General features: G+C 44.7%; 1 protein-coding gene across 1 annotated transcript in view; it reads left to right on the top strand.

Annotated features, from left to right (window-relative positions):
• Positions 1-20,761: 20,761 nt before the first annotated feature.
• Positions 20,762-26,619, top strand: part of LOC126355985 (inactive pancreatic lipase-related protein 1-like) — a 265,959-nt gene continuing 260,101 nt past the window's right edge. Inside the window, exon 1 of the mRNA XM_050006603.1 lies at positions 20,762-20,927. Within this exon, the coding sequence (XP_049862560.1) occupies positions 20,861-20,927 (67 nt within the window). The 5' untranslated portion in view covers positions 20,762-20,860. The remainder of the gene's footprint in view (positions 20,928-26,619) is intronic.

Genomic DNA, 26,619 nt, shown 5'->3' with positions numbered 1-26,619 from the left:
CTGTAGTAGGTGTGGGCTTCGTATCTATCTTGGCCACAATAATGCGTTCACTATGCTGTTTGTAGTAGCTTACCCGCATTCCTATTTTCCTATTCATTATTAAACCTACTCCTGCATTACCCCTATTTGATTTTGTGTTTATAACCCTGTAGTCACCTGACCAGAAGTCTTGTTCCTCCTGCCACCGAACTTCACTAATTCCCACTATATCTAACTTTAACCTATCCATTTCCCTTTTTAAATTTTCTAACCTACCTGCCCGATTAAGGGATCTGACATTCCACGCTCCGATCCGTAGAACGCCAGTTTTCTTTCTCCTGATAACGACATCCTCCTGAGTAGTCCCCGCCCGGAGATCCGAATGGGGGACTATTTTACCTCCGGAATATTTTACCCAAGAGGATGCCATCATCATTTAATCATACAGTAAAGCTGCATGTCCTCGGGAAAAATTACGGCTGTAGTTTCCCCTTGCTTTCAGCCGTTCGCAGTACCAGCACAGCAAAGCCGTTTTGGTTAATGTTGCAAGGCCAGATCAGTCAATCATCCAGACTGTTGCCCCTGCAACTACTGAAAAGGCTGCTGCCCCTCTTCAGGAACCACACGTTTGTCTGGCCTCTCAACAGATACCCCTCCATTGTGGTTGCACCTACGGTACGGCCATCTGTATCGCTGAGGCACGCAAGCCTCCCCACCAACGGCAAGGTCCATGGTTCATGGGGGGAGGATGGTTGTGTTATCAGTACCTAATTACTTCAAAGCACGATATTAATGTGTGGATAACGAGCTAGGCTTATTTCAGAATTGCTGCCTGCAAATGCACAATAATTATGTGACTCAATAACATTTTTTTTTCTTTATTGTGATTTCATTCCCCTGCCTCATATGAGCAGGGGAGGGCTGTCAGCGGCACATTCCGCTGCTCTTCAGCCGAGTGACACTACAACTAAAACAAGAATAAAATGATACATACATAAGGAGATAAAAAAGGGGAACATAAAACAGAGTAAGGGGAGAAAATGGAGGTAAAATATACGCTGACATGGAGACGTTCATGGAGGACAGTTAAAAAAAAGTCACCAGAAAGTTAAAAAACACTGTTAGGCGATTCTTAAAACACAGAGAAGACACTGAATGCGCAGGCACAGGTTAAAAGTCGGCCACAGTAGTAAAAACACTCCGGAACAACACACTTAAAACCCACTTGGAGCACACAGGACGAACTATAAAACCGCCAGGTGGGACCTGCCGAGGGAAAAGGTCAGAGAGTATGGAAAAGGAGGGGAGAGCATGGGGCAGCTGGGGAAGTAGCAGGATGAAGAGAGGAGGGGCATCAGTGGGAAGAGGCAGGAGACACGTGGGGTGGGAAACAAAGAGGGAAGGCAGGGCAGGAGGGAGCGCAGATACACTGGAAAGAGGCACAAGAGATGGAGGGGGAGTAGGAGGGGGAAGCGGCTCAGGAGGAAGGAGGAGGAGGAAAGGGAGCCCAGAGGAGGAGACAGGAAGAAGGGGTTAGAGTTGGTAGGAAGGGTAAATGTCAGGGTGAAGCTTATCATCTGGGAGGGGTAGATGGTGGAAGTTGTGTTGGGAAAGGAGATGGAGGGTGTGGAGATGGAGAGAGGGTGGGACACAATGGTAAAGGTGCAGCAACTGGTTGGGGGTGGAGAGGATGGGAGAAACCAGAGGGTGAGGGGGATCAAATCGGCAGACAATATATAGTGTGTGGATGTGTTCAAGGAAAAGGAGAAGGTAGGGGAAGAGGATGAGGTCGTAGAGGATGCACGTTGGGGGATGGAAGGCAGATGCGGAAGGCGAGGCAGAGCGCATGGCGTTCGAGGATTTGGAGGGCTTTATAGAACCTGGGAGGGGCGGAAATCCAAGTGACACTGGCGTAACAGAGGATGGGGCGGATCAAGGATTTGTAGGTATGAAGGATAGTGGAAGGATGCAGACCCCATGTCCGGCTGGACAGGAGTTTCAGGAGGCGGAGGCGGTTGTGAGCTTTGTTTTGGATGGTAAGGAGATGGGGAGTCCAGGTGAGGTGGCAGTCGAGTCTGAGGCCAAGGTATTTGAGGGTAGGAGTGAGGTGGATAGGATGGCCATAAATGGTGAGGTAGAAATCATAGAGGCAGAAGGAGTGGGTGGTGCAGTCTATGATGATCACCTGGGTCTTGGAGGGATTAATAGGAGGAACCGCTGGTTGCACCAAGCGGTGAATTGGTCAAGGTGGGTTTGGAGGGTATGTTGGGACCGTTGAAGGGTAGGATAAAGGGCTAGGAAGGTGGTGTCATCAGCGAACTGGAGAAGATAAACAGGCGGGAGAGGTTTGGGCATATCAGCAGTGTATAGGAGATAGAGGAGAGGGGAAAGGACAGAACTTTGGGGCACGCCGACAGAAGGGTAGAAAGTACGGGAGTTGGAATTGTGGATAGTCACATAGGAGGGACGATGGGAGAGGAAGGAAGCAACGAGACAGATGAAGTTGATGGGGAGAGCATAGGTCTGAAGTTTGAAGAGGAGTCCGGGATGCCAGACACGGTCATAGGCGTTCTGTAGATCAAGGGAAACAAAGATAGTGGAGCGACGGGAGTTAAGTTGGAGGGAAAGAAGATTGGTAAGGTTAAGGAACTGGTCGTCGGCAGAGAAGGAAGGCCGGAAGCCACATTGGGTAAGAGGAAGGAGGCGGTGCTGGTTAAGGTGGCGGTGAATATGGAGAGAGAGGATGGCCTCGAAGACCTTACTGAACATGGAGGTGAGGCAGATTGGACGATAGGAAGAGGTATCAGAGGGGGGTTTGTTAGGTTTAGGGAACAGCAGGACACGGGAAGTCTTCCACAGGTCAGGGTAAAATCCAGTGGAGAGGAGGACATTGTATAGGGTACAAGGAGCGACAGGAAGGATGGAGGGGATTCCTTGAGATGATGGTAGGTGACGCCATCATGACCAGGGGCAGTGTTGCGTTTGGAGCGGAGGACGAGTGTGATGTCCTGTGCGGTGATGGGAATGTTGATTTCTGAGGGGGGTAACTGATCCAAGTACTGGAAGCTAGGGGCGAGCGGGGGGACAGAGGTGTCGGTGCGGTCAAGGATGGTCGGGGAGTAATCGAAATGGGGATCGTCAGGAATGGAGAAGACAGGTGGGAAGCAAAATGGTTAGCCTTACTGAGGTTGTCAGGAAAGGGTCCATCGTCATGGAGGATGGGATAATGCGGGGGTGGGATGGCTATCAGTAGGGCGGTGGAAGGCTGACCAGTACTTGGAGGAGTTGACAGGGAGGGTGGAGTTGAGGCGTGTGCATGTCTGGCGCCAGTCCCGGCGTTTCTTTGCTACAAGGAGGTTCCGGATATGTCGCTATAATTGCCGGTGGCGGGTGAGAGTATCCCGGTCACGAGTGCAGAGGAAGGAGTGGTAGAGCCTGCGGGATTCACGCAGAAGGAGGACGGCCTGTGGAGGAAGCGTAGGGCAGTGAGGGTGGATGAGTTTGGTAGGGGCATGAACCTCCACGGCATCAGCGATGGTCTTCTGAAGGAAGGAAGAGGCATGGGTGATGTCATCAGGGTGGTGAAAGGAGAGGGGGTGGCTTTCGACCTGTAAGGCAATGGATTCCCGGTAGACATCCCAATTGGCACGGTGATAGTCATGGACAGACTGTGGAGGGGCAGCTGGGCGGGTGGCTGCAGTGGCGGGATGGGTAGAGGAGATGGTGAGAAGGACAGGAAGATGGTCACTACCGACATGATCGAGGACATCAACGGCGATGCGACCAAGGAGGTTGGGGGAAGCGAGGATAATATCGGGGATGGAGTTACTTTCAGGATGGGTGTGCTGTGGGAGAGGAACAAGGTTACCATGGAGGGTGGCAAGGAACTGATGCCACCGCCGAAGGGTGGCAGGGTCACGGCTGTGGATGTTGAGGTCAGCGGCAATCACATAGGTGGAGAAGGTACGGTCAACATGGGAAATGAAGTCAAAGGGGAAAGGAGCTGCGGGGCGGATATAGACAGTGGCACAGGTGACGGTGAGGGAGAGAAAAAATAGGCTAATAACATTAATGAATGAAAATGTGTAGTTTGCGCAGCGATGCGTAAGTCACATCGAGACTCAATTTCCTCCACTTGAACTGTTAATTGCATTCGTTTTAGTCGATGTGTGTGTTCATATGAGGAATATACAGGGTGGTCCATTGATCGTGACTAGGCCAAATATCTCACGAAATACTCGTCAAACGAAAAAACTACAAAGAACGAAACTTGTCTAGCTTTTTAATTATCATACAGAACGTAGGTACGTTTGAACATTTTATTTCTGTTGTTCTAATGTGGTACATGTATCTTTGTGAACTTATCATTTCTGAGAACGCATGCTGTTACAGTGTGACAACCTGTAAATAGCACATTAATGCAATAAATGCTCAAATGATGTCCGTCAATCTCAATGCATTTGGCAACACGTGTAACGACATTCCCCTCAACAGCGAGTAGTTCGCCTTCCGTAATGTTCGCACATGCATTGACAATGTGCTGACGCATGATGTTAGGCGTTGTCGGTGGATCACGATAGCAAATATCCTTCAACTTCCCCCACAGAAAGAAATCCGGTGGCGTTAGATCCGGTGAACGTGCTTCGACGACCAATCCACCTGTCATGAAATATGCTAGTCAGTACCGCTTCAACCGCACGCGAGCTATGTGCCCGACATCCATCACGTTGGAGGTACATCACCATACTGTCATGCAGTGAAACATCTTGTAGTAACATCAGTAGAACGTTACGTAGGTTAATCACCATTTATATTGCCATCGATCAAATGGGGCCAATTATTCTTCTTCCCATAATGCCGCACCATACATTAACCCGCCAAGGTCGTTGATGTTCCACTTGTCGCAGCCATCGTAGATTTTCCGTTGCCCAATAGTGCATATTATACCGGTTTACGTTACTGCTGTTGGTGAGTGACGCTTGGTAAATAGAACGCGTGCAAAAAATCTGCCATCGTCCCGTAATTTCTCTTGTGGTGCAAATGCTTCAAATGGCTCTGAACACTATGGGACTTAACTTATGAGGTCATCAGTCCCCAAGAACTTAGAACTACTTAAACCTAACTAACCTAAGAACATCACACATATCCATGCCCGAGGCAGGATTCGAACCTGCGACCGTAGTGGTGGCGCGGTTCCGAACTGTAGCGCCTAGAACCGCTCGGCCACCCCGGCCGGCTCTCTTGTGCCCAGTGGCAGAACTGTACATGACGTTCAAAGTCGTCGCCATGCAATTCCTGGTTCATAGAAATATGGTACGTGTACAATCGATGTTGATGTAGCATTCTCAACACCGACATTTTTGAGATTACCGATTCTCGCGCAGTTTGTATGCTACTGATGTGCGGATTAGCCGCGACAGCAGCTAAACACGTACTTGGGCATCATCATTTGTTGCAGGTCGTGGTTGACGTTTCACATGTGTCAGAACACTTCCTGTTTCCTTCAATAACGTAAATATCCGGTGAACGGTCCAGACACTTGGATGATGTCGTCCAGGGTACCGAGCAGCATACATAGCACACGCCCGTTCGGCATTTTGAACGTAATAACCATACAACAACACGATATTGACCTTTTCCGCAATTTGTAAACGGTCCATTATAACACGGGTAATATATCACGAAGCAAATACCGTCCATACCGGAATGTTACGTGAATCCACGTACGTATACGTTTGTGACTATTACAGCGCCACCTATCACAAAGCGAAAAAGTGGTCCAACTAAAACATTCATATTTCTTAACATAGTACACGAATATGTAATAAAAATGGGGGTTCCTATTTTAAAAAACGCAGTTGATATCCGTCTGACCTATGGCAGCGCCATCTAGCGGGCCTACCATAGCGCCATCTGGTTTCGCCCTTCAAGCTAGACGAGTTTCGTTCTTTGTAGTTTATTCATTTGACGCTTATTTCGTGAGATATTTGGCCCGGTCACTATCAATAGACCACCCTGTATACAACTAGTGCCGCGTAACAACATGAACAGGATTGTGTCGCTTGAGGCTTTCCCGATGGACCATTTGCAATTGCGGTTCTCGGGCGAAGGTCGGATGTGGTTGTGAAAACTCCATAACATTTCGCCGTCGCAAATGACCGACATTTTCACGTGCGAACACTGTGATGACGCTACGATCAAAGCCTCCTAGTTATAACAGGAAAAAGAGAGTAGGCATGAACGCTCCAAATTTCGGTGACCAATAGCGCAGATCGCCAGAGAGAGAGAGAGAGAGAGAGAGAGAGAGAGCTACGCCACCTGTCGGACGGTGAACTCATGCGTAGAGACGTGTCACACGGTGTGCGTTGCCGTCGGCCGCCCCAGGGCCCTCCATTGGGAGCCGCCTCCCGGAAATACACTACCGACCATTAAAATTGCTACACCAAGAAGAAATGGAGATGATAAACGGGTGTTCATTGGACAAATATATTATACTAGAACTGACATGTGATAAAATTTTCACTCAGTTTGGGTGCATAGATCCTGAGAAATCAGTACCCAGAACAACCACCTCCTGCCGTAATAATGGCCTTGATACGCCTGGGCATTGAGTCAAACAGAGCTTGGATGGCGTGCACAGGCACAGCTGCCCACGCAGCTTCAACACGATACCACAATTCATCAAGAGTAGTGCCTGGCGTATTGTGACGAGCCAGTTGCTCGGCCACCATTGGCCAGACGTTTTCAATTGGTGAGAGATCTGCAGAATGCTGGCCAGGGCAGAAGTCGAACATTTTCTGTATCCAGAAAGGCCCGTACAGGACCTGCAACATCCGGTCGTGCATTATCCTGCTGAAATGTAGGGTTTCGCAGGGATCGAATGATGGTTAGAGCCACGGGTCGTAACAATCTGAAATGTAACGTCCACTGTTCAAAGTGCCGTCAATGAGAACAGGAGGTGACCGAGACGTGTAACCAATGGCACCCCATACCATCATGCCGGGTGATACGCCAGTATGGTGATGACGAATACACGCTTCCAACGTGCGTTCACTGCGATTTCGCCAAACACGGATGCGACCATCCTGATGCTGTAAACAGAACCCGGATTCATTCGAAAAAATGACGTTTTGCCATCCATGCACCCAGGTTCGTCGTTGAGTACACCATCGCAGGTGCTCCTGTCTGTGATGCAGCGTCAAGGGTAACCGCAGCCACGGTCTCCGAGCTGATAGTCCGTGCTGCTGCAAACGTCGTCGAACTGTTCGTGCAAATGGTTGTTGCCTTGCAAACGTCCCCATCTGTTGACTCAGGGGTCTAGACGTGGCTGCACGATCCGTTACAGCCATGCGGATAAGATGCCTCTCAACTCGACTGCTAGTGATACGAGGCCGTTGGGATCCAGCACGGCGTTCCGTATTACAGTCCCGCTAATAATCATTGGATGTCGACCAACGCGAACAGCAATATCGCGATACGATAAACCGCAATCGCGATAGGCTACAATCCGACCTTTATCAAAGTCGGAAACGTGATGGTACGCATTTCCCCTCCTTACACGAGACATCACAACAACGTTTCACCAGGTAACGCCGGTCAACTGCTGTTTGTGTTGGAAACTTTCCTCATGTCAGCACGTTGTAAATGTCGCCACCGGCGCCAACATTGTGTGAATGCTCTGAAAAGCTAATCATTTGCACATCACAGCATCTTCTTCCTGTCGGTTAAATTTCGCGTCTGTAGCACGTCATCTTCGTGGTGTAGCAATTTTAATGGCCAGTAGTGTACATGTCCGGACCGGTGTGTACACGCCCTCGTCGTTGTCAACCTAATATCTATGTCGCCATTGCAGCGTCATCCCTCGTACGACCAATAGCTCTTTTTTTCTGTTCGCCGTGATTTTAACACGGCCAGCGCTGGATCCCATGCCGTGCTGGGTTGGCAGCCTGTATTCCTCTTAAGCAAATTAGTCGAGCTGCGAAGTCCACTGCTTCTTTAATAATGCTGTTCCAGTACGAAGACGACAACAGAATTTTTTTCCATACTGTCCTCTACTGTCCAGAGGTGTTTGCCGTCGATGTTGGACACATCTACCCTCTGCGACAAGTTTGTCCAATGTATGACGTCTCGCAGCTGCAAGGAATTTATACACTCATGCCAAGGGCGTACCCAGGATCTGAACAAGGAGGGGGGGGGGGGGGGAGGTGGGGGGGAAGGTCATACTAGTCTCAGGAAACAAGGACTCGAGACAACATACAGCACTTCTTATTAAATAAAACAGTAAACTAGTGAAAAACTGCTTTCAATAGACATTTTAAATATAAGAATGTACTTGTTTAAAAATACAACTTTTAAATTCAGTAATAATCTTCTAGGATTTGCCGACAGTAACGTGCCGAAGACGAAAAAATTACTCCCGGATCTGCGCGAACGAGTTCAAATATTTTCTAGGGGGGGGGGGGGGGGGGGAGGGCCAGCTGCTACCCCCCTCCTCCCTTTCGCTGGGTACGTCCATGACTCATGCTCATAAATTAAGGATAATTGCAGAATGTGGTGTCACGCAACGTGGCACTACACAAACTGGCGTGAATAGCATAGGCACATAGGGAACACACACGACACGGATCTGTAAGTCCACGGTATTGGTGATAAGTTGAGAAAACCGTCCCGAAACACACGTGCTACAAAACGCCACTGTTTCCTGCGCATGTACCCCGACATCAATATGGGATATTATCACCATGCACACTTACACAGGCCACACAACGTGTTGGCATGCTGTGGATCAGGTGGTCCAGCAGCTGCTAGGGTACAGCCTCCCATTCTTACACCAGTGCCTGTCGGAGCTCCTGAAGTGTCGTAGGGGTTTGAAGACCTGCAGCGATACGTCAACTGAGAGCATCCCAGATGTGCTCGATGGGGTTTAGGTCTGGAGAACAGGCAGGCCACTCCATTTGCCTGATATCTTCTGTTACAAGGTACTCCTCTACGATGGCAGCTCGGTGTGGCCGTGCGTTGTTCATCCATCAGTAGGAAGGTGAGACACACTGCACCCCTGTAAAGGCAGACATACTGGTGCAAAATGACGTCCCGATACACCTGACTTGTTACAGTTCCTCTGTCAAAGACATGCAGGGATGTACGTGCACCAATCACAATCCCACCCCACACCATCAAACCACGACCTCCATACACGTCCCTTTCAAAGACATTAAGAGGGTGTTATCTGGTTCCTGGTTCGAGCCAAATGAAAACCCGGCGAGAATCACTGTTCAGAACATGCCTGGACCCGTCCGTGAACATAACCTGAGACCACTGTTCCAATGACCATGTACTGTGTTCTTGACACCAGGCTTTACGGGCTCTCCTGTGACCAGGTGTCAGTGGAATGCACCTTGCAGGTCTCCGGGCGAAAAAAACATGTCTGTTCACTCGTCTGTAGACTGTGTGTCTGGAGACAACTGTTCCAGTGGCTGCAGTAAGGTCCCAAGCAAGGCTACCTGCAGTAATCTGTGGCCGTCTGCGGACACTGATGGTGAGATATCAGTCTTCTTGTGGTGTTGTACACTGTGGACGTTCCGTACTGTAGCGCCTAGACACGTTTCCTGTCTGCTGGAATCGTTGTCACAATCTTGAGATCGCACTTTGTGGAACAAGGAGGGCCCATGCCATGACCTGCTGTGTTTGACCAGCCTCCAGTCGCCCTAGTATTCTACCCCTCATACCGTCATCAATATGTGTTCTCTGAGCCATTTTAGACACACAGTCACCATTAGCACGTCTGAAAGCGTCAGCACACTTACTCGCTGCATCGTACTTTGACATGCACCAACACACCTCTGCGTAAGTGGACTGCTGCCAGCACCACCGTGCGAGGAGCGCAGGTCAAATGCGCCACATGGTCATACCTCAAGGTGATTTAAGCCCGCAAAACGCCCACCAGAGCGTTGTTTCACCATGAAGATGAGTATTATCCTTAATTTATGAGCATGAGTGTAGATACCAGGCCTTCTTCAACCAAGATCATCTTTCACTGAGCCTAAAAGAGCTCCGAGTTTCGTTGGCGGACGAAAGACCCCTTTGACTTTGTTTCTCCCATAACATTCCTACTTTGGAAGAAACATCGCCGACGTATGGCAAAACGACAATTTCTCTTTGTTCACCGTTTTTTCCAGCTCCTCACTTTCTCTAACAAGCGCCGGACGTAAGGGACGGCAAATCTACCGTTCAGAATATCCATAATCTAAAAATATAGTACAGAGATGGTTTATCTTATAGGACAAGTTGACAGTCTGATATGTCTCTTGGTCTGTGAACCAACATCCCAAGCAAGCCACTTGGTTGTGCAGGATGATGACAGCTGATGGCCTGTAAGTATAAGTACGTGGAGTAGGTTTATGGTACACAGTGTGATCCAAGCTGCCATCCTCTTTCCTCAGCACCAACGCGTCCAGGAACGGTAGTTCGCCGTCTTCCTCCATCTCCATTGTGAACTTGGTACTCGAATGAGGAGAATTTAGATGTCGCAAAAATGAATCCAACGACGCAGTGCCGTGGAGCCAGATGACAAAGGTGTCATCCACAATTCGCCAAAAGCTCCGCTGATAGGAGTGCTCTCTCCTCGAAATCTTCCATAAAAAGATTGACAACGACGGGTGACAATGGACTACGCATTGCGACACTGTCAGTCTGTTCAAAGTGTTGTTCATTGAATAAAAAGTCGCAAGTAAATATACAAGTTCCCCTTCCGGCTTCTGGCCAATGAGCAACAGTGATTCCTGCAAATACTACCAGAGTAAAAACTGAGACCACATCGACACTAACGAGAATATTTAATGGTGCAAGTCGCACTGCCCAAGATTCACTGCCTCTTCGATCAATAGTTAGCGTTATTGGGGCCCCATCATACAAACTGGCTAAACATATGGCAGCGCAATTGAGTCCTTTAGGGGGAAAATGCGAGCGCTACATCACAACTCAGATTTTGTCCGTCGGGTTAAGAGCGTGCGACTTGCACGGTACACGTCAGGATGACAGAACACAGGTGCATGTTGTAGCTGCGAAGCGACTATTGGGCATCGCAGAAGGCCGGTGCCGCTCGCGTCCCGAAGGCCGCTGCCAATAATCAACTAACTGTCGAAGGTAGATGTGTCGTTACGTGTTTGTTCATCTTTAATGGTTACCACGTGATTTTCATGAGGCAGTTAACGTATAGGTCTCAAAGTCCAGCTGTAGGTCTTAGTCTGTCTACATACAGACATGTGCGAGTTGTATCGTTGCAAGGCTATGGGGTTAGCAAGGCTTGAGCGTGCATGGAGTAACTGTCCGGAGCAACTGGATGATTGTCTGTATAGCGGGCTTACGGACGAGATTGTCAGCTTTTTGAAAATTGCTGTAGATGCGAGATATATCCCCCCCCCCCTCTCCCCTCCCAAGGCCTATCTTGGAATATTCAGGTTCTTGAAAGTTTTCATAGTAGCATTTCAGCGACCGAGTTAGCGAAAATCTGGCAGGATAATATTTTTCTAGATTTTTAGTGCTGTGGGCAATTATGGTGAATCGCGGTAAATTTAGACCGTATGAGGCACAGTTGCAACAAAGTGTTGATGCAATAACAGTAACTGAATTTTGTGCTGATATCGGTTGTATCAGATTTTCTGGTGCGCGACGTGTTGTTAGCAGCTTACAGCTCGCCCAGAGGTAACTGGGTTGTTTGCTGGTGTCTGTGGTGCGTTAGGTTGTTTGAAATGGATAGAGCAAGGTGCTTTTTTGTGGAATTTTTAACCTTAACATACAGGGCGGACATTATTTGGCTCGTTACTTTGAATTGGCCCGCAAACAGTTTAATAGTTCGTACCCTTAACCGATGTTAGTGGGCGAAGTAGTAAAGAGGAACCGTTAACGACCGCATGTAATTAAACTGAGACCTGAAAAGTGACGAGTGGCCTATTTTTAACCGGCGGGTTGAGTCACGCCAGCGTCTGGAGGCAGAGCTTTGCTTTAATTGTAAACTCCAGGGTCAGAAGCGGTGGCGCGTGGATTTGCTGATTTTTTACTTCTGATTTGTGGGGTATTAGTTTGTTGCTGGCATTCGATAACTTCCATCGAGGAAACTGTATCGAAATCCGGTGAAGGGTTCATAGAAGACTACGTGATAGAAATATTAAAGAATGATTGTTCTTAATTATGGTTGTGTAAATAATGGTTCAAATGGCTCTGAGCACTATGGGACTTAACTTCTGAGGTCATCAGTCCCCTAGAACTGAGAACTACTTAAACCTAACTAACCTAAGGACATCACACACATCCATGCCCGAGGCAGGATTCGAACCTGCGACCATAGCCGTCTCGCGGTTCCAGACTGTAGCGCCTAGAACCGCTCGGCCACTCCGACCGGTTTGTGTAGATAGATGTGGTGCTCCCGAATTCAGTATCATGGAATTTGCATTAAATGCGCTAGTTTGACGTAGTCAACCATAGTTAATATTTGTAGAGTTTACCTAAGTTGGTTATAGTAATGGGTATCAGTAATTGAATTTGCTAAAAGCTAAAGGTTCCGATAAAGAACACAGAATCTGAAAGTGCTAAATAAATCATAGTTTCCAGTTTCGCTTCTAACGTAAAATAGCAATCGCTCGTTGGTCGTAAATTCGTGTTGTAATAGTTGGTAACGAGGTTTAATACTAATTAGGCATTGTCATTGACATTCAAAGATCGTGTTCTCTTTGCTATGCATTACGACCAACTGACAAGCTATTTAACGTTCTGATTACGACGTAGTATTTAAACGGGAAAGAAGTTACAAAGCAAAATATGCCTGTTAAGTTTTACTGCTACTCAGATTGCTATACTTTGTTACAGACGAGTAATATCCTCTTAGCAACATTCAAAGTTATTTCTATTTGATGTGAGAAAATTTATGGCTTTCTTAAAGGAATCGTTTTATTTTCGGCCTAAGCTAAGGCGAGGTTCAGATTTTTATTTAGAATTTTTTTTAAAAAAAAGTGGTTCAAATGGCTCTGAGCACTATGTGACTTAACTTTTAAGGTCATCAGTCCCCTAGAACTTAGAACTACTTAAACCTAACTAACCTAAGGACATCACACCCATCCATGCCCGAGGCAGGATACGAACCGGCGACCGTAGCGACCGCGCGATTCCTGATTGTAGCGCCTAGAACCGCTCGGCCACCCTGGGTGGTAGAATTTTTCAGCACTCGTTAATTGCAAGCAGTATTTTTGTCAGCTGAGGTTCCATTAGGAGGCATTAAGCTGTAACATGTCTCGCTGAGCGATTTAAGATTTTGAGTTTCCGAAAGCCTCTTGTTATATACTACACAGAAACTGTACTTACCCTTATTGTTTCTTGAGCTCAGTAAGAAATATGTCATTGAGTAGGTTGGTGTCGCCCCTTGTTTCACACATTCGACTTTGAATAATAATTAGGCTCGAAACACCGCTGGAACGTTCTGAAATTAATTTCTCGTTACTAATAAATAATATCTACTCCAATACAAACACATCTACATCTACATCTACATGACTACTCTGCAATTCACATTTAAGTGCTTGGCAGAGGGTTCATCGAACCACAATCATACTATCTCTCTACTATTCCACTCCCGAACAGCGAGCGGGAAAAACGAACACCTAAACCTTTCTGTTCGAGCTCTGATTTCTCTTATTTTATTTTGATGATCATTCCTACCTATGTAGGTTGGGCTCAACAAAATATTTTCGCATTCGGAAGAGAAAGTTGGTGACTGAAATTTCGTAAAAAGGTCTCGCCGCGATGAAAAACGTCTATGCTGTAATGACTTCCATCCCAACTCGTGTATCATATCTGCCACACTCTCTCCCCTATAACGTGATAATACAAAACGAGCTGCCCTTTTTTGCACCCTTTAGATGTCCTCCGTCAATCCCACCTGGTAAGGATCCCACACCGCGCAGCAATATTCTAACAGAGGACGAACGAGTGTAGTGTAAGCTGTCTCTTTAGTGGACTTGTTGCATCTTCTAAGTGTCCTGCCAATGAAACGCAACCTTTGGTTCGCCTTCCCGACAATATTATCTATGTGGTCCTTCCAACAGAAGTTGTTCGTAATTTTAACACCCAGGTACTTAGTTGAATTGACAGCCTTGAGAATTGTACTATTTATCGAGTAATCGAATTCCAACGGATTTCTTTTGGAACTCATGTGGATCATCTCACACTTTTCGTTATTTAGCGTCAACTGCCACCTGACACACCATACAGCAATCTTTTCTAAATCGCTTTGCAACTGATACTGGTCTTCGGATGACCTTACTAGACGGTAAATTACAGCACCATCTGCGAACAGTCTAAGAGAACTGCTCAGATTGTCACCTAGGTCATTTATATAGATCAGGAACAGTAGAGGTCCCAGGACGCTTCCCTGGGGAACACCTGATATCACTTCAGTTTTACTCGATGATTTGCCGTCTATTACTACGAACTGCGACCTTCCTGACAGGAAATCACGAATCCAGTCGCACAACTGATCGTTTCTGGCAGGCTGAATGGCAATGGACTCAGGTATTATCGCAGCAGGAAGCCCAGTAGAAGGCATTGTGACGTAAGTACAGAAAGTCTCCACCTTTGCTATCCAAAAGTTGTGTACTCGGTTAACAAGCCGCTACGGCACAATTTGTATTACGAACAAAACTTAGCAGTAAGCACCACGCCCCCCCCCCCTCCACCCCAATGGTAAAAGTGTCATGGTTGTGTGAAACATGTTGTAATTTGTCAAAAAAATTACAATTCACAGCGAGAAATACGAGCTTCATCATTTGCACTTGAGATGCGCGGGGTAGCCGCGTCGTTTAAGGCCCCCTTGCCACGGTTCGCGCGGCTCCCCCAGTCGGAGGTTCGAGTCCTCCCTCGGGCATGGGTGTGTGTATTGTCCTTAGTGTAAGTTACTTTGAGTTAGATTAAGTAACGTGTAAGACGAGGGACCGATGGCCTCAGCAGTTTGATCCCATAGACACTTACCCCCACCACTTCTTTGCATTTGAAAGTAACCGGAACAATGAGAAAAAAAGGTACGTTCCTGTACCAGCACTAGAACGTTTCGTTTGCATATGTAGGCCTACTTTAATTAAAGATATTCTTGTTTTGAAAGTCTGCTGTAATAAATAGCTTTCGGATTTTCTTTTGTTTTATAGTTCACTGAAACAGTTACCTCTTAATTCTTTTTCAAAAATGTCTTTTGTAAGCTTTTTATTCTGAGTGGTCTAGTCTTTTTACCATATGATCAAGGTGCTATGAATATTTACTGTCATTTGCGTGTTTCATCCGTAATTTGTAAACTGTTGACAGTGGCAGCTTACTCCTGGGAGAGCACTCTTAGATGTATATAATATCGAATAATACAGAACATACATTTCTTAAATTGATAATGTCCCAGAATCTTTTACAAAAGCGAAAATAAAAAAAAAATTATGAGCAGGAGAACGCAAGCCACCGTATCAGCTACCTGCCTCTTCGTAACCCAACATCCCTATCCATTGTCAATCTGTTAACACTTAAACCTGCTGAAGATTAACTGCCCCTATATCTCCACCTTACATTTAATTATAACAAATCGTACCAAAAGAACGTTTGTGAGAGAGCGCCAGAATCTGAAGCAGCAATTATTCATTGAACACACGTTGTAATTTAAAACGTAACCAATATGGGCTTAAACTAAAACGACATCTCAGAACTCGATAAGACCATGAAAGTAGACATCTGATTCGAAACTGGGCATGGGCACGTCTTAGTGACATCACGGAGAAGTATCATAGAGCTGAGCTGAACGTCTCCCTAGTAGTAATTCCTTGCACTAGTACTCTGGCGACAGCACAGAACAACAGAACAATTGTGTCCATCCGTAAAATAGTCTTGCACACATGCCATTAACAGATTAAGTTTAGAAGGGACTCAATTGCACTGTTTCGTTTGTATGAAGTACTGTATGTGTAACGTTCTTTTGTGCTCAGCCTGTATATCGAAACACAGTAAATACAAAAGTTTAAATGAACATGCATGCTGCTTCGTTATATTTAATTACACTAACAAGCCTACATGTCGACCTGTCCGCTCTTTGAAAGTTTCTTTAAGAAATGGAAAGCATAGAATGCTTTATTGTGTATGTTTCTTAAAATTTGACCCTTTAATGGCTAGTTAAATTTATTAAGGATTTTTGGAAGATGATCTTACGTCACAAATGTCAAGAAAACTAATGAAGAATCCAACATTATTTTCATTTTGAGCCAAAAGTTGGCGTGTTCGAACAGATCAGTACTTCGATTACAATTGCACCAGTGTTCATAACATCTAAATCCTCAAATGGTTAGACACCCAAAGCAGGTTGCCTATAAACGGCTTTTAGGGAACAAGGAAAATTAGATTTTCATATAATTACTGGCTGAATTTAAAAATTTAAACTCTATTAATCTACTCATTAAGAGGTGTAATCTTACATTAAAGGTTTGATACAATAAGTATGAAAGTTAGAAACTGTTGTAAGGAGTTATTTGATGTATATATGCAGACTGATGCGACAAATGAAAATCTGTACCAAGGGTGGGATTTGAACCCAAGTCGCCTGCTATCTGGTAAGATGCGCTAACCACTACACCACACTGGAATGCACAACTGCACGGATTAACCTAACATGCCTCCCGCCTCAGTCCAAATTTCCATTCACCCCTCAGCCCACTTGGTATTCCCTCTAAACTCGAACAGAATTTCAGAGGCTTTCCAGCTGTATAGGAATAGCACCTCAGCATAAAACCAAACTGGGGAACCCTGCCTCAAACCCAGATACAGGTGCTTTAATCAAATGAAACTATATGGTTCCAGACACCTTTTCAACCCTCAAATATCTATGATGTATACACAGGAGACCTGGTTTCGGATCCGACCCTTGGTATAAATTCGTCGTTTGCCTGCATGTATACATCAGAGTTTTGAGACTTGAAAACGTCTCTGGAACCGGGCAGTTTCATTTGACCTATATTATTTGTTCATTAATATTGCTTGAAGTCTGGCTGATTTGTAAAGTAGACATCAGACCTTAATAAGCAGCCGGTTCCAGAGGGTAAACTTACTCCCAAGGTAAATGTGCTGATAAAGTATGGGCGATGTACCCATGTCACATACCCTATCTCTTCTCCCACATCGCCATATAGCTGTCACTTCCAAAAATATTCTAATAATAATGAAGAGGTTGCAATATGTGAACACTTACGTTACACAGTTAATTTACTCCACTAAATTAATCATGTCCCTACTTGTTCTAATCCCACTCGCTGAAATCAACCACTCATTATTTTCCTACGTACATACGTGTCCTTTTGTGATGTTTCTGGCGCAACTACTCACTGCTTCGCGCAAAACGATCTCCAGGCGCCATCCTGACCCACCCAGAACTATGGGGCATCCCCGTCAGCGATGCCGCTGCTCTGTAACAAAGAGACGTAAGCGAGCATTCGATCTGGCAAGTACAGGATCGACACCTGTACCCTTAAACTGTGCAAATGTTTTGAGCCAGTATATCGGATGGCCAGAAAATTACCCATACTATATCCACCCAGTGAATAATCCCAAATTAAACCAACAATTAGGATTTTACGTCTGTCTATAACTATAAAGATTTTACATGTTGACGACAAATATTCAACACATTAACTCGTTTCTAAAGAAATCATACGTCTGAAACTCTCCTATTGAGAGTTGATTCTTTAGTCAGAGATGTGATGTTAGTGGTACTGTAATAAAATACTTCAATAATTACTGAAATTTTATATCCTTGTTTTATCCCGACCTTTGTCCTTGCCCCGTCGATTCTTTTAAACAATCAGTCCCTAAGTCCCAATATTCTGCAAACTGCTTTTGGTAGCATAGAGCACAACCCTTCTACCACTACACTGCCATATATTTTCGGAGCCATCATTATATCTGCAATAAACATACATTATAAAATCTAATGACTTGAAAAGTAAGACATTTGACAGTATGTTACTACTCTTACGGTGACTCAGTGGTTTCTTATACACCTAATACACCTTTGTATACACACCGTTAGTGGTGTGGCAGACATGTAATCTGTGCTCCACTCCAGTGTTTCGCAGCATTGCAGGTGTCACATCTGCGATGGATGCACGAATGCAATGGCGCCAAATCTGGCAGATCTGATGTCTGGTACTCTTATTTCTTGATACACCCCCACAGAAGAAATAGTGATGTAATGTTTGCGCTTGTAGGCGGCCAAGCAATTGAATTCTATCCCTATCCATCGATCTGGGAACACATAATACAAGAAATCCCCCACCATGTTAGCAAATTAGAATGGTGCGCCATCTTGTGGAAAGATCGTTACGAGAATGTCGTGGCACAGTGCAGAGCTCCAAAATGTCTCCATAAAATGTTCCATTAACTGTAGCATCCGTGAAGAATGGGATTGTAACTTGTCCAACAATACCACACCACACATACACTTTCGGAGAGCCAAGTTTGTACTCTATCAATATGTGTGGCGGGAGGGGGGGAGGGGGGGGGGGGTGAATTCAGTTTCCCACATGCGCCAACTGCTTATCTGCTATGACTAAAGCATAGAATTTGGCCGAGAAACAGACGAAATCGAGGAATGCCTCGTTTTCACCGATTTTTGCCAGGACACTCTCCCTGAAAGCCTTCCTTCGCGACTTGTTCTCAGGGATTTTTCTGAAGCAGCTGCAGTTTGTACGCCAGTAGGTGCAAACTTAACATGGACGACATCATGTACTGTGGAACGAAATAACTGTAACCGCCTACCTGCTTGTCGGATTGATTTAAGAGCGCTCCGCTAGGTCGTACGAGTTAGACAGTAGCCTCTTGAACTGCATACTTGGCTTGGTGGCCCGACATCGAAAGCAGACTTCAGATTCCTAAAGCTGCCTGTCCCATTTCTTCATTGTTACGTAAGTGGGAACTTCGTTATTTGGTCTCAGTCCACATACACTCCGAAAACGACGTACCGGTGTAACACATTTTCCACGAGAAAAAGCACACAGAATACATACACTACTCACCATTAAAACTGCTACACCAAGAAGAAATGCAGATGATAAACGGGTATTCATTGGACAAATATATTATACTAGAACTGACATTTCATTATATTTTCACGCAATCTGGGTGCATAGATCCTGAGAAATCAGTACCGAGAAAATCCACCTCTGGCGGTAATAACGGCCTTAATACTCCTGGGCATTAAATCAAACAGAGCTTGGATAACGTGCACAGGTACAGCTGCCCACGCAGCTTCAAAACGATACCACAGCTCATCAAGAATAGTGACTGGCGTATTGTGACGAGCCAGTTGCTCGGCCACCATTGACCAGACTTTTTAATCGGTTAGAGATCTGGAGAATGTGCTGGCCAGGGCAGCGGTCGAGCATTTTCTGTATCGAGAAAGGCTCGTGTAGGACCTGCAACATGCGGTCATGCATTATCCTGTTGAAATGTAGGGTTTCGCAGGGATCGAATGAGGGGTAGATCCAAGGGTCGTAACAAATCTGAAATGTAACGTCCACTGTTCAAAGTGCCGTCAATGCGAACAAGAGGTGACCGACACGTGTAACCAATGGCACCCCATACCATCATGCCGGGGGATACGCCAGTATGGCGATGACGAATACACACTTCCAATCTGTGTTCACAGCGATTTCGCCAAAAGCGGATGCGACCATCCTGATGCTGTAAACATAAACTGGATTCATCCGAAAAAAATGACGTTTTGCCATCCGTGCACCCATGTTCGTCATTGAGTACACCATCGCAGGCGCTCCTGTCTGTGATGCAGCGTCAAGTGTAACCGCAGCCATGGTCTCCAAACTGATGGTCCATGCTGCTGCATACGTCGTCGAACTGTTCGGGCAGATGGTTGTTGTCTTGCAAACGTCCCCATCTGTTGACTCAGCGATCGAGACGTGGCTGTGCGATACGGTACAGCCATGCGGATAAGATGCCTGTCATCTCGACTGCTAGTGATACGAGGCAATTGAGATCCAGCACGGCGTTCTGTATTACCCCCCTGAACCCACTGAATCCATATTCTGCTTACAGTCATTGGATCTCGCCCAACGCGAGCAGCAATGTCGCGATACGATAAACCGCAATCGCGGTAGGCTGCACTCCGACCTTTATCAAAGTCGGAAACGATATGGTACGCATTTCTCCTCCTTACACGAGGCGTCACAACAACGTTTCACCTGGCAAAGCCGGTTAACTGCTTTTTGTGTATGAGAAATCGGTGGGAAACTTTCCTCCTGTCAGCACGTTGTAGGTTTCGCCATCGGCCCCAACCTTGTGTGAATGCTCTGAAAAGCTAATAATTTGCATATCACAGCAGCTTCTTCCTATCGGTTAAATTTCGCGTCTGTAGCATGTCATCTTCGTGATGTAGCAATTGTAATGGCCAGTAGTGTGTATACGGAGCCCACATGGGTGCTCGCGTTTATATGAACAAAGCAATTAAGCGCATGCGCAAGCTGTACAGACTGCCTCAAGAAAGAAAAGAAAACATATTGAGTTAGCGTATTTGTAGAAACAAACCTCCAGCAAATGTCAGTGTCTCAGGGTAGTACATTTTATATTATGTGTTTAACCCGGACGCAGTCGATACCTCAGAGCGACTTCAAACCGGTGTTTGTTACGTTATCGGACGAAAAATTCGAGGCACGCGGCCGAAAGTTAATGGCCTGGCGATCACAACACAGCCTGACAACTGGAGTGTCCTGTCAGACAGCTAGGGCCACAGTCGCTGGGAACAGGAGCCGCAGATCAGAACAGCAGAAGAGGAGCAGATCAGTTCGTTTCTACCACAGTCCCCATGGCCGCCACACACCTACAACCAGGACTGCCGCTGCTGCTGCTGCTGGCTGTCGCATACATTCCAGGTCTCTCTCTCTCTCTCTTTTTCTTTGTAGTTTAGGTTAGATTTACATGGTGTTAATCTGCCTACTTAACTGATCTGTTGGAGTGGCAACTTCCCATAGAGAATACGCAGGCTCTATTCCTGGAGATGTCATCATTTTTTTTCACTCGGTGGGAGGACTGCTTCTGTGTGCGTTCGACAGATTGTTAACGGTTCGAATTTCAGGAAACTCGCCAATGACATGAACAGCAGTTCGATCAACAGACACTCTCTATACCACGTGCAAACGCTACTGGCAGAGAATGACATGGCGGTCGGTTGGGCCCTATTGGCCCGTCTAGTGCCGGAGCGCAGAACTTTACTTCTTTATCCAATATGTATTCAATGAATGCAGAATTTTTTTCCATTAGCGCTGTGACTCATTTAAACAACTTTTTTCTTTTTCTCAATCGATTTCGGCTTTTAAGCCATTGTCCAGTGATAAGGCGTACAGAAAATCTCACTAATATCACGGCTACTACATTCAGTACAAATTAGAGGAAAGATACATGTAAAAGTTTCCATATGTTCAAAACGAGTTTCCATCCGTTACCTTACAAAATGTAGCTGTCGTTGTTTTTTTGACAGTGCTCATAAGGTGGGAAATGTGCGAAGATGTAACGTTGACTACAGAATAAACGTGAGGATGCTGTAATTATTTCAGACATCTATTTATATAGGCAGTTCAGAAACAGACTGAAAAGCTTGTTTTGTGCTGGGAAATAATTGGTTAAAAAATTCTATAATTGGCGCCATTACAGAGTTAATTAACCGCGTCGTTGCGTGAGCAAATTCAAACGATCCGCCAGAGATCTGTTGATCGTTTTGTTTCCAAAACCGCACGAGAGAGTGATACAGTACCTGGACTTGAGGCGGTGGTAATGATCGAACCCGAGCCGAATATTGAGCAATATCGTGCGCTATCATCTACGCCATGAGAACAACTGACACTAATGTATCTGACTGCCACTTGAATTTTCACGCGCAACGGCCTGGTTGGCGAAATTCAAAGCTGATTAACTCGGAAACGGTGCAACGCATCGAATTGTCTTTTCAACAGTTGTCAACAGAACCTACACTGCAACATCCTAACAAGCTCTGACTAGTTCTGACCAACCTGTGTAAGTGTGTATACGAAAATAACAGAACTAATAAATACCAAAATGATTAAAGACATCAAAACGAGAAGATTGAGGATTTAAAATTTCCCTTCTTATATAGACAATATGAATAAACTTCCCTTAGAGTGCAAAGTACGAATGAAAAATCGCATCTGTTGGTCTGGGAACTGCAGATAGAATTGCAATTTTGGTGTTGATTAGTTGTAAGCGGAACACTACTAAAATTGTCGATATGTTTTGGTTCAAATGGCTCTGAGCAGTATGGGACTGAACTTCTGAGGTCATCAGTTCCCTAGAACTTAGAACTACTTAAACCTAACTAACCTAAGGACATCACACACATCCATGCCCAAGGGAGGATTCGAACCTGCGACCGTAGCGGTCGTGCGGCTCCAGGCTGTAGCACCTAGAGCAGATCGGCCACTGCGGCCGGCACGATCCTGTGTCAAAGACACTAGATCGCTAAACGTCACTTTTTCTAGGAAAAAGACTAACATGGCCTTGAAATATGAAATGCCAATAATGAACATGTGAATACGATTGTTACTTCTCTTTACTAGGCCTCTATCTCTTCAAATTCTAGTTTCTCTGGTGTAAACACGCGATGCCAAGGAGCTAGTTTACAAATTCCGAAAATGCTGAATTTTCCCAGTACGTAGAACCCCACACAATTGTAGAGTTAGGGAAGGCTTTTGACAATGTTGACTGGCATACTCTGAAATTTTGAAGGTTGCATGGGTAAAATATAAGGAGCGAATGGTTGATCATAACAGATACAGCAATCAGATTTTAGTTAAGAGTCGATGGACATGGAAAGGAAGCAGTAGATGAGAAGGGAGTGAGACGGAATTCTAGCCTACTCCCCACATTAGTAGATACTGTATGTACGCTGAGCAGGCAGTAATAGAACTTGAGAAGAAATTTGAGAAGAGGATTGTAACTTAGAGTGAAGAAATAAAATCTTTGAAGTTTGTCACTGACATTGTAAACAGGAGGCCTAAGCGAAACTTTCCAACTTTTATAATTCTGAATAATAAAAATGTTAGAAATAAGTGTAGTTGCTGGGATAAGGGTAGTTGTGGGAATGGAGAGAGAACATATTTAAAAGGAAACGAATTTGTAACACATCCTTGTATACACATTTCCATGTACTGTTGCTCGTAATTTCTAACTTGAGACAGTAATATTTATTGTTTTCCTGATGTTGAAGACAAGTTCAATGAGAAACATGAATATAAAATGCAAAGTAAACAAATGGGAAATGTATGTGTTAGAACTACCTGGTGTATCACTAAGGCCACACTAACCTCTAACTGTAATTTGATATTTTAATTCCACTTCGTACTTCAGGTAAGAACTTTAGGCTACAGTAGCAATAGGTAAATCACAACACAAGGCGAGGATGACAGATACGTTGTTTCGGATAGAATATTCGTTTAGGAATGTCATCTTGTATGACGGGCAGAGATAATGGACTACGGCAGTGGCCCGGCTATATGTGACAATGCTGTGTACAAATTATTAAGTACTTTCAAACAAATAAAATGGTATTCCTGATATTATGGTACGAAAAGGGAGACGTATTCGTGATGAATAAGATACATTCGTAAATATAGAAATGAAGCTGGGCACCCTCTTGCCAATAATAATTGTCTTATGATGTAAAATTTTCCACAAGTAGGTTTAGCGCAAAATCGGTATGTAATGTCAGAAGCAGGTTAAAAAAAACCTTTCTAAAGATACATTATTCATCCCAATACGATTAGTAAGTCTAGAAGGGATCTTGATTTGAGAAATAATACGTCTGAATGTCAGAGAAAGCAGAGGACTTGGAAGAAAAGGTGAACAGAATAGATAGTTGAAGTCTTCTCGGATTATTAGCCGAGTCAAGGGCTGAAGATTACAAATGGGGAAACTTGTTGAAACGTTGCTGTAGAACGAAGCCTTGACTCAGCTGATAACCTGAGTAGATTTCATCATCGAGATTCGCGAAGAACGTATAAATTCGCATACAGAATTGATAGTGTCTTGAAAAGAAGTGATAGTAGAGGTAATGGAATGCACTCGAACTGAATCAGGCGATACTGGACGATTTAGATTAGAAAATGACGCACTGAAAAGACTTTTGCTACTTGGACACCAAAATAACTGATGGTGGAAGTAGAAAATTTAGACTGGAGGCCGGCCGGAGTGGCCGTGCGGTTCTAGGCGCTACAGTCTGGAGCCGAGCAGCCGCTACGGTCGCAGGTTCGAATCCTGCCTCGGGCATGGATGTGTGTGATGTCCTTAGGTTAGTTAGGGTTAATTAGTTCTAAGTTCTAGGTGACCGATGACCTCAGAAGATAAGTCGCATAGTGCTCAGAGCCATTTGAACCATTTCAAATTTTGGTTCAACCATTTGAACCAAAATCTAGACTGACTGTAGCTGAAAAAACATTGACTCTAACTGGGGATAAAAGAAGTTTGTGGCTCAACTTGACTAAAGGGAAGGATCTTGAGTCATCAAGAAATAGTTAGTTTGGTAATGGAGGGACGTGAAAGGGATAAAAATTAGAGACAGAGACAAAGGTATAAATACAATAAGCAGCTTCCAATGGCTGTAGCTTGCAACAGTTACGAGGCTTTCACATATACAGCAGTGTGACGAGTTGCATAAAACTAGTCTTCAGACTGCACAAATAACATGCTCACTTGTTCGGGAAGCAGAACGCAGAGCTTTACTTGGGCCTAGATTCCAGTCTACTGATTTGATAGTCACTGCACAATTTTGTGGCTTTTTTTATGTCAGTTCACCATCAATGGGCTGGGACGCCAGGAGGTAAAGCCACGCTGCTGTCAGAAGAGTGCTTAGTTTCTAGTGTCTCGACAAAAATTAAAAATTTTAAATATATTAAAGTGCAGTTAGTGATCTATTTTTAACTACCCACATTCGTGATTGTCATTAAAAAAGGCAACATAGTATACTGGCATGCTCATTCAAAAAACTATGTTGTGATACATTGGAAAAAACGCAAATCTTGAACACAACTAAGACACTCTCACTGGCACCATAGCACTGGAAGCATTCAACACCTGATGAACAGTCCCACCTGCAAATACAATGCGTCCATCACACGAACAAAACTTTCGAAACCAGTGTTAACAGGAAACAAAATGAGTTACAGAAAAATGTCATTAAGGTAGTGGTTGGTACCTGTTTTTATAACGTACCTTACAATAAACCACGGAAGCCTCGTAATGACATGTGCTTAGAAAATAGCTTTATAATGAAAATACTTCACATAATGAGGCAGCTTTGTCTGGTGATCATCCAAGTGGTGGACTCTTGTTGCAACGTTTCAATAACTTTCGCACCCATCATCTTCAGGCCTTCGTACATTCAGTGAATACAAAACTCATTGAAATGTTACGACAAGGCGACGGTTCTGTTATTTCACTTTATATATTGTCAGAGGACCAGAAATACCTGCTATTATTGATGTTTTTGTTGCTATTCCTAAAATATTTTACCTCTCTGAGCAATAGATAAGTATTCTCCAGACTACTGCTCTTGAAATATCTGTGAAAGTTTAACTACCGTTGAAATTCAATCTCCTTTATCAGTTTCTCGATGTTGAATGAGGTGGGGATGTTTTTTTGTGCCGACTACATATGATGGGCTTTGTTAGGAATGGTCATTTCCTCAAATATTTCTTCTCCAGAAATGATTCCGCATTTTGTATCCTGTCTTGGTTGACCACAGAATGAAATGGCTTAAGTTTACATCGAGGTTCATCCATGATCCGCACCCAATCCTTTGGAATTTCTGCTACTGCTTTTGTGTTGATGAGTCCCATATTCTTATCACTCCATAAGCGTGTCAACTAATAGGGAAAGTTACTTTCACTGTCTTCAAAAGTTCCATTTATCTCACAAGATGATTAAGATATCTTAGAACAGAGAGATTCTTTTTCTAGCCTGAACACGAATGACAAAACTCAAAGATATTTTCATTCTTGTCCAACAATTCTATATCAAGTGTAAGTGAAGAAAACTTATGCTGCATTTCACAGTTGGTGAATATTGAAATGCAGAGTGTTTCTGTTTCATTAGACTGTCACCTTCTTAAACGAGTATTTCTCTTTCTGGAATAAAATGAGTCAGCTTTGACTTTGTGTACCTTGTTGTCGTGGTGGACTTGTTCATTTCTTTCAAGACTTGTTTTCTTTTTTCTGGTCATCAAAATTTTCAGACATTCTTGCATTCACTCTTTCATCTGGTGTACTTATCGCAGGTTTAGTTCACGTTTCACTGAAAGACTGCAGAAAGTTGAAATCAACAGTACAGATAGTCAGTAAAAATCAGCCGAGTCTTCTAACTTGGGAGGTATCTAGAATGGCGTCCCACAGGGTTCCGTCTTGAGTCCCTTATTATTCTTATTATACACTCCTGGAAATTGAAATAAGAACACCGTGAATTCATTGTCCCAGGAAGGGGAAACTTTATTGACACATTCCTGGGGTCTGATACATCACATGATCACACTGACAGAACCACAGGCACATAGACACAGGC

The sequence above is a fragment of the Schistocerca gregaria genome, chromosome 3 (genome assembly GCF_023897955.1).
Source record: "Schistocerca gregaria isolate iqSchGreg1 chromosome 3, iqSchGreg1.2, whole genome shotgun sequence".
In the NCBI taxonomy this organism is placed as follows: domain Eukaryota; kingdom Metazoa; phylum Arthropoda; class Insecta; order Orthoptera; family Acrididae; genus Schistocerca; species Schistocerca gregaria.
The sequence above is the reverse complement of the archived record's forward strand: the minus strand, read 5'-3'. Positions and strand labels throughout refer to the sequence as shown.